The 13,173-nt window shown below is 47.7% G+C and overlaps 1 protein-coding gene across 1 annotated transcript in view; it reads left to right on the top strand.

The window, feature by feature from the left end:
* Positions 1–381: 381 nt before the first annotated feature.
* The window catches only part of ATP12A (ATPase H+/K+ transporting non-gastric alpha2 subunit), a 29,297-nt gene continuing 16,505 nt past the window's right edge, over positions 382–13,173 (top strand). The window contains exons 1-10 of the mRNA XM_036252455.1: positions 382–430; positions 1,008–1,166; positions 3,795–3,854; positions 6,441–6,644; positions 7,439–7,552; positions 8,746–8,880; positions 9,010–9,127; positions 9,382–9,650; positions 11,633–11,831; positions 11,997–12,106. Coding sequence (XP_036108348.1) covers positions 422–430; positions 1,008–1,166; positions 3,795–3,854; positions 6,441–6,644; positions 7,439–7,552; positions 8,746–8,880; positions 9,010–9,127; positions 9,382–9,650; positions 11,633–11,831; positions 11,997–12,106 — 1,377 coding nt within the window. The 5' untranslated portion in view covers positions 382–421. The remainder of the gene's footprint in view (positions 431–1,007; positions 1,167–3,794; positions 3,855–6,440; positions 6,645–7,438; positions 7,553–8,745; positions 8,881–9,009; positions 9,128–9,381; positions 9,651–11,632; positions 11,832–11,996; positions 12,107–13,173) is intronic.

Below are 13,173 nucleotides of genomic sequence, written 5' to 3'. Positions count from 1 at the left end.
CAAAGTGTTTCCAACCCCAAATTCCTATCTGGATCCTGCAAAGTAATTCAGCTTCTCCCCAGAGGCTTTTGGTTGTCCCCAAATTCCTTCAGAGACACCTGCGCCCACGGTCCGAGAGCAGCCTTCCGTTTCTATAGGGCACCTTGGAGCACAGGTGTCACCAGAACGGCCATGTGCGCACCGTACTGATGGGACATCGGTATTGGTACCTTTATTGGTAAGCAAGGCGCACTTTCAGGCGGTGGCAGGCATAGGTTCCCGAAGCCGGGACGCGGGGCAGGCGGGGGCGGGGCGGGCGGCATTTAAGGCGCCGCCGCCTCCCGGGCCAGCGGCTGCTCTCGGGCCGCCCAGGTGCGCGCAGGGCCGCTCCGCCGTCAGACCCGCGCCAGCCGCCGCCAGGACCCCGGCCACCGGCCGCATCATGGGCCAGGTGCGTGAACCCGACCCCGGGCGGGTCGGGAGGTGCGGGGATGTGGAGACCTGCATCTTGCGCTCTCGGGCCTCCGCGCCGCTCCTCTCCCTGCCTCGCCCCAAGCCCTCAGTCGGAGCTAGGGCCCCCGGGCGACGACCCAGACCCAGACGCTGGCAGGGCCCGGGGTCCCAGGGCAGCCCCTATTCCAAAGGTAGCACCAGGCTGGGCTTGCACGGATGCACCATGGTGCTTAAGGCGAGCCCTGCGTAGGGCTGAGATTCACCTGATCATTGGGCACCCCTCAACCCAAGAAATGGAGAAGTGGGCATCCTCCACCCAGTAAATGGGGACCAAGGTCATAGAGAAACCCCATGGATCCTCGGAGAGGTGTTCTTTCTAGGTGGGGAAATCACATCCCACCTTCCCCTCCATCCAGGAGGAGAGGGAGCTGTTGTTTGAAGGTGGGGGAACCTCCCGGCAGTCCTGCTCCTTCCTCTCCCCGGGAGGGTATGACAGGGGGATGGCAGTCCCTGACCCCTAGGATAGGTCAGAAAACCCACCAGGGGCTAACACTGCACCTCTGCTTTTCCTTCAGAAAACACCCCGAATTTACTCTGTGGAGCTCAATGCAGCTAAAGACATGAAGCAAACAGAGGAGGAAGGTGGCAAGGAAAAGTACAGGGGCCTGCAGGACAACAGCTTGGAGCCCAGAAAGAATCACCACAAAGAGGAGCTGACAAAGGAAATTGTTCTGGTCAGTGGATTAGGCCCTGAAGTCAAAGGGACCCACTGAGTGCTTCCCGTCCCCCTGGGAAACTTATAGGGAACTTGTCCCTATAGCCTTCCTTTTCCAAAAGAAAAAGCAGTCTGAAGGGTTTGAATTCCCTTGTAAGATTATTTCTGAGAGAGAGAGAGAGAGAGAGAGAGAGAGAGAGAAGAAAGGAAAGGAAAGGAGAAGAGAAAGGTGTGATGATATCTGCCAGGGGTCAGGCTCTGCAGGATTCCTGCATTCTGGTTGTAGGCATTTCCAGGTGGGACTTGGGGAAGCCTCTGGGATTCCAGTCCCCACAGGCTTTGCCCACAGCGCTCTCCTGGCTGCTTCAGTGAGATATAAGTAACCATTTGCCAGTTTATAGCTGTTAAAGTGAAACTATTTGAGATCTGGGCACAAACGCCCCATGAGAAGGTGATAAGACGGTTGGGCTTGGAGTCAGATGACCTTACACCCCATTGAAGTTCTGCTTCTACCTGTAACTGGGGACACTAGCTTCACTGAAGCTACATTTTCTTTAGGTAAAATGGGAAATAAACATTTTGCATGGGTCTGTGAAGGGGGAAAGTGAGAAAAGAATAAGAGTATTTTGAAATTAAAGTGTTTTCTGGAAACGCAGTATTCTTACAGTTGAGAAAGGACTTTGGCTGCCATGGGAAAGAGTTGCCTCAGAACTGAAATATGACATTTGGTCTCAGGATCACCAAAGGGGAAGCTTCTACACTCAAGTTCATTGCAGACTTTAAAGCCCTATAATTGTTTGAGCAGACAGTAGTGGTATAAGCTCCTGGGGGCTAGAGAGCCAGTGGTTATATACTCAGGAATTTGACAAACTCACTGACATCTTCATATTGCATTAATTGCCTGAAATTTGGCTGTCGTGAGAAATGGTCAGATGCTACACATCAGGGCTTTCTGCTTCTCCTGGAGAGTTCGTGGCGCTTCGAGCAGCACATGAGGCATTTGTCTGTACACATCCTCATAGACATTGAAGAACACAGCCCTGCAATTGGACTGACCTAAATTCAAATCCAACTTTGACTAAAGCTCAGTTTCCTATTTTGAAAAATTGGAATGAAAAATGATGCCTACCCCTTAGACTTGTTAAGAGGGTTCCGTGGAATACAGCAGGAGGGAGACTTAGAACAGCACCAGATAATAGACAGTTATTCTTATTGCCTATGTGTCTCTAGCACTCAGGATTGAAAACGTATCTAGTCTTCCTTGAAATTGCTATGTACAACAATGTGAAGATTTATCCATTTTGCCATTTGCTTTTATTAGGATGAGAATCTCCTTTCTTGAGCATTTTGTGAAGATGTGTAATACTGAAAAATAATTCCTATTGGATTAGCCAGTGTCCCCCTGCTTCTCAAGAATCCTGTAATTTGGACAATGTGCTTGGATGCTCTTGTACCCTAACCTGTCCAGCAAATCTGAACCTTGATGAGAGCCAAAGTGCTCTTGGCTTCTGAATAAACCCAAGCCCAGCCCATGGTGCGGCCCTATGCTATTCCCGTTCTGGCCAGCAAAAGGCGCCCCAGCCCCCAGCCCTACCTTGCCTCTGCATCCTCATCCCCAAAGCCAAGGCCAAGGAGAGGAGGACAGGTGCTCTGCCTCCCAGTTCAGCCTGCTAAAGCCCAGGTCCATCTATGCAAACAGTCCCTGTACCTGACCAGAACTTAGCACACAGTGCGCAGAATTGTGTCTTAACCCTTTGAATCCACAACAATGTCCTCTTCAATTGATGAGAGAATGAACAAAGCAGGTTCTTGCTGAGGAAAGGCAAAAAAAAAAAAATTATTTAATGGTTAAGTCTAATCTCTTAACACGACACTCTTTGCATGTACTTAAGAGAAGAGGTGGCTCCGGTCCCAATCGCAGTGTAAATCTTTGTTCTGAATGGTCAGAGCGTAGACTCTGTCCTGGGTCTAAGACAAGGTGCTGGTGGGTGGAAGTCTTTAGAACAGAGTTATTGGCTCACAACGTCAATGATGCCCAGGTTGAGAAACGCTGCTTGAGTCTAATGATCCTGTGGCAAAATTTGTGATTGCCGATGATACTGGTATTATATGGCAGGTTCTTAAAGTGCAGGATTTCTGTAACCAGTGACCCACCTAAGTCTCAAATACTTGAATAAGGAAAGTCATGCTTCTCTCTCCCAAAGACCACCTTCTTGATGAGGGCAGCATGGGTCTCGAGTTGTCAGGACATGTGAAATGGGGCTGCTTGGTATTGCTTGTCTCCCTCCATTGAGCCCACGTTCACGTCCGAGTTAGCACCTGGACACCAGGTAGGCTTGGACTTGCATGTGCTGGAGCTCAGACTGAAGTGGAATGCATTGCTTTGTTCATAAGAACTATGTGGGAAATGGCAAGTTAAGTCTGGCCAGAAAGTCCCCTGAATCAGGATGAGCCTCTCCTGCAGCAGGACCCTCCTTCCCTCTCTGTGATGGTCACCAGGCACCCGGGCTGTCTCTTACTCCCACACCTTCTGGCCCTTCTCCCATCAGCTGTGCTACTCCCAGCCCCCATGGGGCTTGTCAGAACTTCCAGCTTGAGTCTTTTGGAATTTTCTAACTCACTCTGTTCTTCTTTTCATGGACTTCAGGATGACCACAAGCTCAGCAATAAGGAATTGGAAAATAAATATCACACAAACATTGTTACGGTAAGTCATGAGGGAGCTCAGATCGGGAGGAGCAGCCCTGTCACTGTAAAGGAAAGCAGAAGGCACCTTTAGGATGAGTGACTTATAGCACCAATGTTGAGCATGCCCTGGCGAGGGACAGAGGGTGGCTGACATCAGGAGCTAGTGTTCTGAGCCAAGGCCCCAGCTGAGCTGTATGCTGACTATACAGTTTTTTCTACTGTGACTACAGAAAGCTATGGTCTTCCCCCAAGATTCAGATGCTTTACTCATTGTTATGGTCAGAGTTTGTCTGAATCCAGTGTCTAGGAAGTATGGCAGCCTTATCAAAGAATGGGGAGAACTAGTGTTAAGAAGCCAGGGTCCGAGTGACAGCTTAGACCCTGCTTGTCCTCCTCCTCCTCCTCTGAGAAGGAGCAGTGGTCCCCGGCAGCTCCCAGCTCTCCCACCAAGAGGTACTGCTTCCGGCTGAGAATCCAAACTCAACTCAAATTTTAAAAGCTTTGGGGTCTTGACATCAGATTTGGCTACATCTGTGCAAATCAACTAAAATATTCACTGTGTGTGACTCACTGGAACAGCAGGGAGGGGCAGAGAGGAGCAGGCACCCCTGGTCTTAGGGAGCAAGCCGCTCAGTGGGGGGCAGGAGCAGATGTGTAGGAATGTATCATATCATCCACTCCATTCCACTTAGGGGCCAACCGAGAGGTCTACAGGGCATGCTGAGAGATGAATTCTGACCAGTGGAGGTGTTTAAATTAGGATCTAGGACGATGGCTTGGATTTAAGTTGCCAGAGTACCCAGGGGGTGGGAAGGACAGAAAGCATGGAATGGGGGGAGATAATTTCAGTGGAACTGTCAGCACATTCATACGAAACTAAGGAATAAGGACTATATTATGTATATAAAGAATATCATTTCTAAGCAAGGAAGCAATTTGGTAAGATTGATTTTCAAAAGGCAAGTCTGGGAGAAGACAAATCTACAGAGAGATATAGTACATATATACACACTTCATTTTTAAGTGGGAGATGGGAGGTCTAGAAGAGTGCAGGACTGTGAGATGGGCATGTGGACCAGGGCAGCCGCTGGGAGACGGGAGGCAAGAGACACTGAGGTTTTTGAACAAACCCCTAATCCAGCAGGAGTCGGTCAGTTGGTGGGCTGGGTCCGGGGGTGGGGAGGGAGTGAGAGATTAGAGAAGGCTGTGGCAGGGAGCGGTCATGGTGAGTCTGAGGTTCTGGAGAAGGAATTTCAAATGGGGATGGTGATGATATCCAGTTGCTGACTCTGAACCCAGTTATTCAACAGCTATTTGAGCAATAGATCCTGTAAAGGACACAAAAACGAACAAGGATATGGTCCTTACCTTTAATTGGCTTACAACATAATTAGGGAGAGAAGGTATAGAGAAAAGACTTTCTCTATAAAAGGTAGTTTTTTTGGGGAAAAAAACCCTATGGATGATAGTTTAGGAATTCAAGGGGAGAGCTCTGTGCACCCGAGGATGGAGGGCTTCTGGCAAGAAGTGACTGGCCATGTGGGCCTCCGGTTAGTAGGATCTGTAACATTTTTTCCCAATGTTTTTGATTTTTAGAGAGAGGGGAAGGGAGAGGGAGAGATAGATGGAAACAGTAATAAGAGAGAAATATTGATCGGCAGCCTCCTGCACGCCCCCTACTGGGGATCAAGCCCGCATGTGCCCTGACTGGGAATGGAACCAGTGACCTCTGGGTGCATGGGTCATTGCTTAACCACTGGCTGGGCAGGACTTGTAACTCTTAAGCTGAACAGGAACTTAGAACTCAGGGCCAGTATCTAGAAAAGCAGAAAAGCACCAGACGTAAGGATGAAAAATCAGCTATGTACCATATTGCAGTTACAGAAGAGAGAGTATTTTCTGGATGTTACTCATTGCCTTTAACCCTGGTCTCTGTATTTCAAATCCTTCTCGGCCAGGTTGCTGCTATCTCTGGGTAAATCTTTAAGAAACTGAACTGCCTTCTCAGACAGAATATAGCAGCTCTGGGTCCAGATGCCTTGTTGAATCCTGGTGACTTAACCACCAAATGTCTCAAATTCCACATCTGTAAGATGAGGATAATAATAGTCCCTTCTTCAGAGGGTTATTTTGTAAAATAAAATGAATAAATATATGAAGAACACTGACTGGCTGACATTAAACATTAAATATTCCTTTTAAAAGGTGGCAGGATGATGTGTTGCCCACTTTCCCAGGCCCTCCCTGGGCATGGTAACCGCTCCCAAAACCTGCAGAAGTATGACATCCAACCTAAGGGAGGAGAAATGTCTAATTCTGTTTGGGGTTTTGTTTGTTTGTATTTTATTGTTTTAATTTTAATTTTTTTCAACTACAGTTGACCTTCAATATCACATTAGTTTCAAGTGTACAGCATTGTAGTTAGACATTTATACAACTTACAAAATGATTCCCCCCAATAAGTCTAATACCCACCTGGCACCATACATAGTTATTACTGTATTATTGACAACATTCCCCATGTTATATTTTATATCCCTGTGACTATTTTGCAGCTGTCAATTTGTACTTCATAATTCTATTTGTTTTTGTTCAACTTTCTCAGGGTCTCTCTAGCACCCAAGCTGCTGAGCTCCTGGTTCGAGATGGGCCCAACACCCTCTCCCCTCCCAAGGAAACACCAGAGATTATCAAGTTCCTGAAGCAGATGGTGGGGGGCTTCTCCATCCTTCTGTGGGTGGGAGCCATCCTGTGCTGGATTGCATTTGGGATCCAGTACTCCAACGATAAGTCCTCGTCCCTAGACAATGTAAGGCACTGGGGTCTCCTGCCTGGTTTTATTGAATTAGTAACAGGGAGGAACAGACTTATAAAGTGAGGCCTTTTGCGGGCAGAGCACTGGGTGGAATCCGGAGTCTCCCGCTGACCAATTGCTGCATAGGTTTGGGAATCAGTCATTTTTCCAGCTGTAAATCAGAAATTGTATCTGACTTTCTGATGTCTCAGAGGCAGTATGAACATAAATTTTAAAAAGAAAGAGAGAGAAAGAAACATTATAAGTTCTTAAATAAAAAATAAAATGTATACATATGAAGTATTTGGGGTTCTCTCTTCTGAAAGCCAATTCTCCCCCACTGACATGGGGAACATGGGTGCCTGCTCACAGCTGAGCTCCACAACCACAAAACACACTGGCCAACAGGAGGCTGAGAGAAAGAAGCCAGATGCAAAGGGCCACATACTGTGTGACTCCATTGGTATGAAATGCCCAGAACAGATGCATCATGGAGTCAAAGCAGATCAGTGGTCACCAGGGCTGGAGGCGGGAGTGGGGAGTCTGCTAGTGGGCACAAGGGTTCTTACTGGGAGGACGGAAATGCTCTATAACTGGATTGTGGCGCTTGTTGCAACTTCATTAGACAACCGTGTAAATGTTTTAAAAATCATTGAATTATAGACTTAAAATGGGTACATTTTGTGGCCTGTAAATTACACCAGGACCCAGCTTCCATCTCTCTGGCCTTCCCATGAAGAACTGTAGCCCTAGGATCTGGCTCATTCTGGGGCTGGTTTTTCTGACCGATGCCTCTCCTCCTGACCCAGGTATACTTGGGCACCGTGCTCGCCCTGGTCGTCATCTTAACCGGGATCTTTGCTTACTACCAAGAAGCCAAGAGCACCAACATCATGGCCAGCTTCAGTAAGATGATTCCACAGGTGAGTGGCAGCTGTCCCTTCCCATCTCTGCATGACTTCAGGTGAGGAGGGTGGGCCTTGGGGGCACAATGTCCGTGCTCAGTTCAGGCCCATCTTTTTCTGTCTGAGAATTCTTGGGCAAGTGACCTAATCTCTCCGAATCCCCATTTCCTCAGGGGTTTGAGATGATCAGTGAGGTAAGAGACGGGAAAATGCCTAGCCAGCAGTATAGTAGGATGGAAACAGTCATTGCACAACATCTTCTGTTACTGCTTAGAAGTGTTGGTGAACTGTTGAGACAAAAGACATTCAGCCCTGGCCAGTTTGGCTCAGCGGTTAGAGCATCAGCCTGAGGATCAGAGGGTCTTGGGTTCAGTTTCCGGTCAAGGGCATGTACCTGGATTGCAGGTTCAATCCCAGGCCCCAGTCAGAGTCATGCAGGAGGCAACTAACCGATGTGTTTCTTTCACATCGATGTTTCTCTCTATCTCCTTCCCTTCCTTCTACTCTAAAAATCAATGAAAAAATATCCTCAGGTGAGGAGTAAGCAATAATAATAATAATAATAATAATAATAATAAATAAATAAATAAAATAAGTCATTCTGGTGGTCTGGTAGCCAAGGACATCAACCTGTGGTTTTTCATCTGTGACGATCGTGGCTGCCACTGCAGACCTTCACTGCATGTGCCCCAGAATGCTCTCAGTGTGGGAGCCCACTGCTCCTGTGTCCCCACAGGGACCCCTGGTCATTGTCCTCTTGGGAGACTATGCACCACTGTCAGCACAGTGGACAACCACAGTGTCCCCGGGCCCAATAGCTGCCAGCTGGAGGGACTCTGGGGATCTTTTGTGCTAACAAATGGGAGATCCACCTCCCCCTCCACTGAGGTTTTCCTGACCCGAGCAAGATTATCAAGCCCTTTGGTTCAACCTTTAAGATTCTTCCCTGACAGCACAGCCAGGAGTCCTCGTTCTTTTCTGTCAGGCCCAGGGCTGTCCCTTTGCTCTGTCTCCCCACAATACATTTTCTGGGCCCAAGCATATTATTAGGGGCTCCTCCTCAAGAAAAGATAGTGTTTAGGGTCTTCAGGTCCAAGGCAAAGTCTTTTGCTTCATCTTTTGCCATTGAACAGCTGAGCCCTGGTAAGAGGGAGATGGGGAGCATCAGCTTCATGCCCAGAGCTGCAGATCCCTCACATTTTCTTTTGCAGCAAGCGCTTGTCATTCGAGATTCGGAGAAGAAGACAATTCCTGCAGAGCAGCTGGTGGTGGGGGACATAGTGGAGATTAAGGGAGGGGACCAGATCCCTGCAGACATCAGGCTGCTGTTTGCCCAGGGGTGCAAGGTAAGTGTTACAGGCACCCCAAAGATCAGGCTGGTAACTGGCTAACATGCTGTGGCCCTTCCAGGTCTCAGTGGAACTGGGGTAGGGCACATGGTGCCTCACCTTAAATTTTTCCACAATTTCTTTTAGGTCGACAACTCATCTCTCACTGGGGAGTCTGAGCCCCAGTCCCGCTCCTGTGAGTTCACTGATGACAATCCCCTGGAGACTAAGAACATTGGCTTCTATTCCACAACCTGTCTGGAAGGTAAGTCTCGCCAGTTCTCAGGACCTCCCACACCACTGGTCCCCGTCGGGCTCTATGTTTGTATCTCTTTCCATCTCTTGTACAAAGCTTGTCCAAGAGAAAACCTGGAATTGCAGGACCCACAGAACTGATGTTGGCCTTTGTAATGTCATGTGCTAATTGATCGCATAAGCCACCAAACAGAGGCAGCTGACCAGGCTGTGGTCCTCTCTCAGCTGAGAACTCCTGAAATAAAATGTTCACTTCACCTGTAGGCACAGCGACTGGCATGGTCATCAACACGGGCGACCGCACCGTCATTGGTCAGATCGCCTCACTGGCTTCAGGAGTTGGGAATGAGAAGACACCCATTGCCATTGAGATCGAGCACTTTGTTCACATTGTGGCAGGAGTGGCCGTCTCCATTGGCGTCCTTTTCTTCATCATTGCGGTGTCCATGAAGTACCATGTCCTGGACTCCATCATCTTCCTCATTGGCATCATTGTGGCCAATGTGCCGGAGGGCCTCCTGGCCACTGTCACTGTGAGTCCATACTGCCAGATGGCCCGTCCCCTGACCCTGTTAATACTTGCCACCCTGCTATGCTGGGGGAGCTCCCACCGAAAACTGAGGGTCTCCTCCAGCTCACAGCAACACTCCTCCTGTCAGGAACAACCAGGAGACATTCTGAATGGAATGTTTCTTAGAGGGACAGAGGGATTGTGAGGTTGTTCCTATTTCAATGCACTGTCCTTACAGACAAGACTTTATATGTTCATTTAGAAGATCTGTGAATCACATATGTAACTTTGCCCCTTAAAATCTAGATAAGACAGCCCTGGCCGCTTTGGCTCAGCGGTTAGAGCCTCGGCCTGCCGTCCAGAGAGACCTGGGTTCGGTTCCTGCTAAGGGCACTTACCTCGGTTGCAGTTTGTCCCTGGCCCTGGTTGGGTCGTGCGGGTGGCAACCATTGGATGTGTCTTTCACCTCAATGTTTCTCTCTCTCTCTCTCTTCCTCCCTCTCCCTCCCATTCTATCTGAACAAAAAATGGAAAAAATGTCCTGGTGAGGATAAAAAAAAGAGTCTCCATATAGGAACATCTGACATATTAAATGCAGTTTCCTATGAGAAAAGAAATCTAGATAAGACAGATTTGAACCACTATTCACAGATTTTCAAACAGCCAATATCTTCCCCACATTTCCACAACTTTTTTTTTTTTTTTTTTAAATATGTTTTCATTCATTTATTTCTTTTTAGAGAGAGAGAGGAAGGGAGAGAGAGATAGAAACATCAATGTGAGAGAGAAACATGGGTCAGCTGCCTCCTGCACACCCCCGACTGGGGATCAAGCCGGCAACCCGGTCATGTGCCCTGACCGGGACCTCTCGGTCCATGGGACGACGCTCAATCCACGGAGCCACACCGGCTGGGCCACACCTTTCTTGGCAGTTTCGACAGCTGAGAAACTTAGGCACATTGTTTACCTAACTTCTCTTCTCTCAGTCACTCACAGATGCACAAATTCCTTCTCTTTTTTCTACAGAGAAATTCAGCACTTTTCTGTACCTTCCCCCAAATTCAGCTTTAGGTCTCCCTTTATAGGGCGCACCCAGTTTATCCTTAAACACCCCCCCCCCCGAGGCTCTGCCATGGAAGCCCTGTGGGGTGGGGGACAGGGACTCGCAGTTCCAGTTAACATGGAAAGGTGGCCTCAGATCATGGGTCTGCTGTTGTCCTCAGCAAAGACGGACCGAAGTGTCTGAATTCCAGGTCCCTCCTGACTCCAGCAGGTAGTAATTTGAAGAAATTGAGCCCAAAGAACCCTTCGAGATCTGGGGGTTTTAAAGAGTGACCTGAGAACCTTTAAGATCTGGACCTCTTAAAATGAAATACAAATGCTTCTTTTTTTTTTTTTATCCTCACCCGAGGACATTTTTCCATTTTTTGTACAGATAGAGTGAGAGGGAGAGAGAGGAAGGGAGAGAGAGAAACATCGACGTGAAGGGACACATCGAGTGGCTGCCACCCGCACGACCAACCAGGGCCGGAGACAAACTGCAACCGAAGCACGTGCCCTCAGCGGGAACCGAACCCGGGTCTCTCTGGACCGCAGGCCGACACTCTAACCGCTGAGCCAAACCGGCCAGGGCTACAAATGCTTCTTGATTCGCCAAAGCAACCAGAAAGGCTTTGGGACATGCTCTTTGGCACAAACCTTATGCATTCACTCTTTTGCCAGACAGGAGCGGGGTGACCAAAGCTCCCTCTATAATTACACATGAATATGGGCTGCAGCAACCTTGCTTGGCTTTGTCACCTGTGAAGTCCTCAGGATCATTTTCTTTAAGGGGTAACGGGACAAAAGAAATATTTCATATTTAGTGAAAAAAGGATCGTGGGGTATCCAGGGTTTATCAACCTCTGTAACTATCGCTCTGTCCTGAAACTAGTCCAGCCCCAGCTATTTTTATGTTATTGTACCTGGATTCAAATGGGTTTTTTTCCTCTCTCTTCTGTCCAGGTGACTCTGTCACTGACAGCAAAACGGATGGCCAAGAAGAACTGCCTGGTGAAGAACCTGGAGGCCGTGGAGACGCTAGGTTCCACCTCCATCATTTGCTCAGACAAGACAGGGACTCTGACCCAGAACAGGATGACTGTGGCCCATCTGTGGTTCGACAATCAGATCTTTATGGCTGACACCAGTGAAGACCATTTGAGTAAGTCTTCTGGAGCATTCAGTCTGGCCCAAAGCTGTGGACTTGAGCAGAGGGACACAGCCAAACGTGGCCGGGCTGTGTGCAGTCTCAGGATTCTGTGAATACTATGGTTTGTGGAGAGTGGGCCCAGCACCCACAGCATCCCCTGTGCTTTCTCTTTTCCAGAACAAACCTTTGATCAAAGCTCTGGAACCTGGGCCTCCTTATCAAAGATAATCACATTGTGTAACCGAGCCGAGTTCAGACCAGGACAGGAGAGAGTCCCCATCATGAAGGTAAAGAATCTGCATTGCTTAGTCTTAAACCATAGCCAGTTTGAAGTCATTTTCCCTGTTCTGACTTGGTGCTAGATTTGATCTCTCCAACACAGGAAAGCTTGTACTGGTGAGCAAGTTTGGCTCCCAAGACTTGCAGAGGGATTCCTCCATTCTAACTAGCTTTGCAACATCACAGGGACATCTAAAGGTCTCAGATTGATCTCAGTCCTTTGAAAATTTTATCTTATTCCAGAAAAATGAATGTGTCCTTAAGTTACTTCCCTAACTTCTTGATCAGATAAGTAGATATAATCAGAAATTTTTATTGCATAAATATTGTTCAGAGAAGTTTAAAATATAATTGGGTAGAAAAAGAAGGACTGATCGTAGCAGCTCTAAGGGGTCCTAAGATATTGGAATATACAATAAACTAACCTCCTTTTTTCCCTTCCCTTCCTTTCCCATCCCTCTCTTCCCCCCCTCTCGGTCTCTCTTCTTCTACCTCCCAACGACTCACTGAATCTATGTTCCCCTGGCTTTTCTATTTGCCATTTGTTTTCTTTATTGACTCTTTCTCTTTCTTATATATTTTTTGTTTGTTTTTCTTTCTCTATTAGCTCATCAGTTCTCTTTTTGGCCTCTCTGTCTTTCAAATCCTTATATCCAGTCCTAATTTCTCACCCCAAACCCATGGATCTCCAGATGGCTGTTTGCTTCCACTGGGAGGTTTTGACTGTTAACGTCTCAACAAATTATACTACTTATCACCTCCCATCTGTACCCAACCTGGTTCCAAATCAAGATTTTGTCCCAGTTTTTCTATTTTTCTGTGACATCACCATTTTACTTGTCATCTGGGCCAAGACGTTTGGGAGTCATCTTTATTTTCTCCTCACCAAGTCCTATCATTCTTGCTTTAAAATGTCTATAATTTTACATTTCTATTATCACCAATACCTTGCATCTAAATAACTGTACTGGCCTTTTAATTGGCCTACGTGACTCCACTTATCCCTCCCCGAGTCTTTCTTACATGGCACTGGTTTTCCTTAAAAACTGCTTAGATGAAATATGTCACCTGACTT

This window comes from Molossus molossus, unplaced genomic scaffold (assembly GCF_014108415.1).
Source record: "Molossus molossus isolate mMolMol1 unplaced genomic scaffold, mMolMol1.p scaffold_m16_p_10, whole genome shotgun sequence".
NCBI lineage: Eukaryota > Metazoa > Chordata > Mammalia > Chiroptera > Molossidae > Molossus > Molossus molossus.
This window is presented reverse-complemented; position numbering and strand designations above follow the sequence as displayed.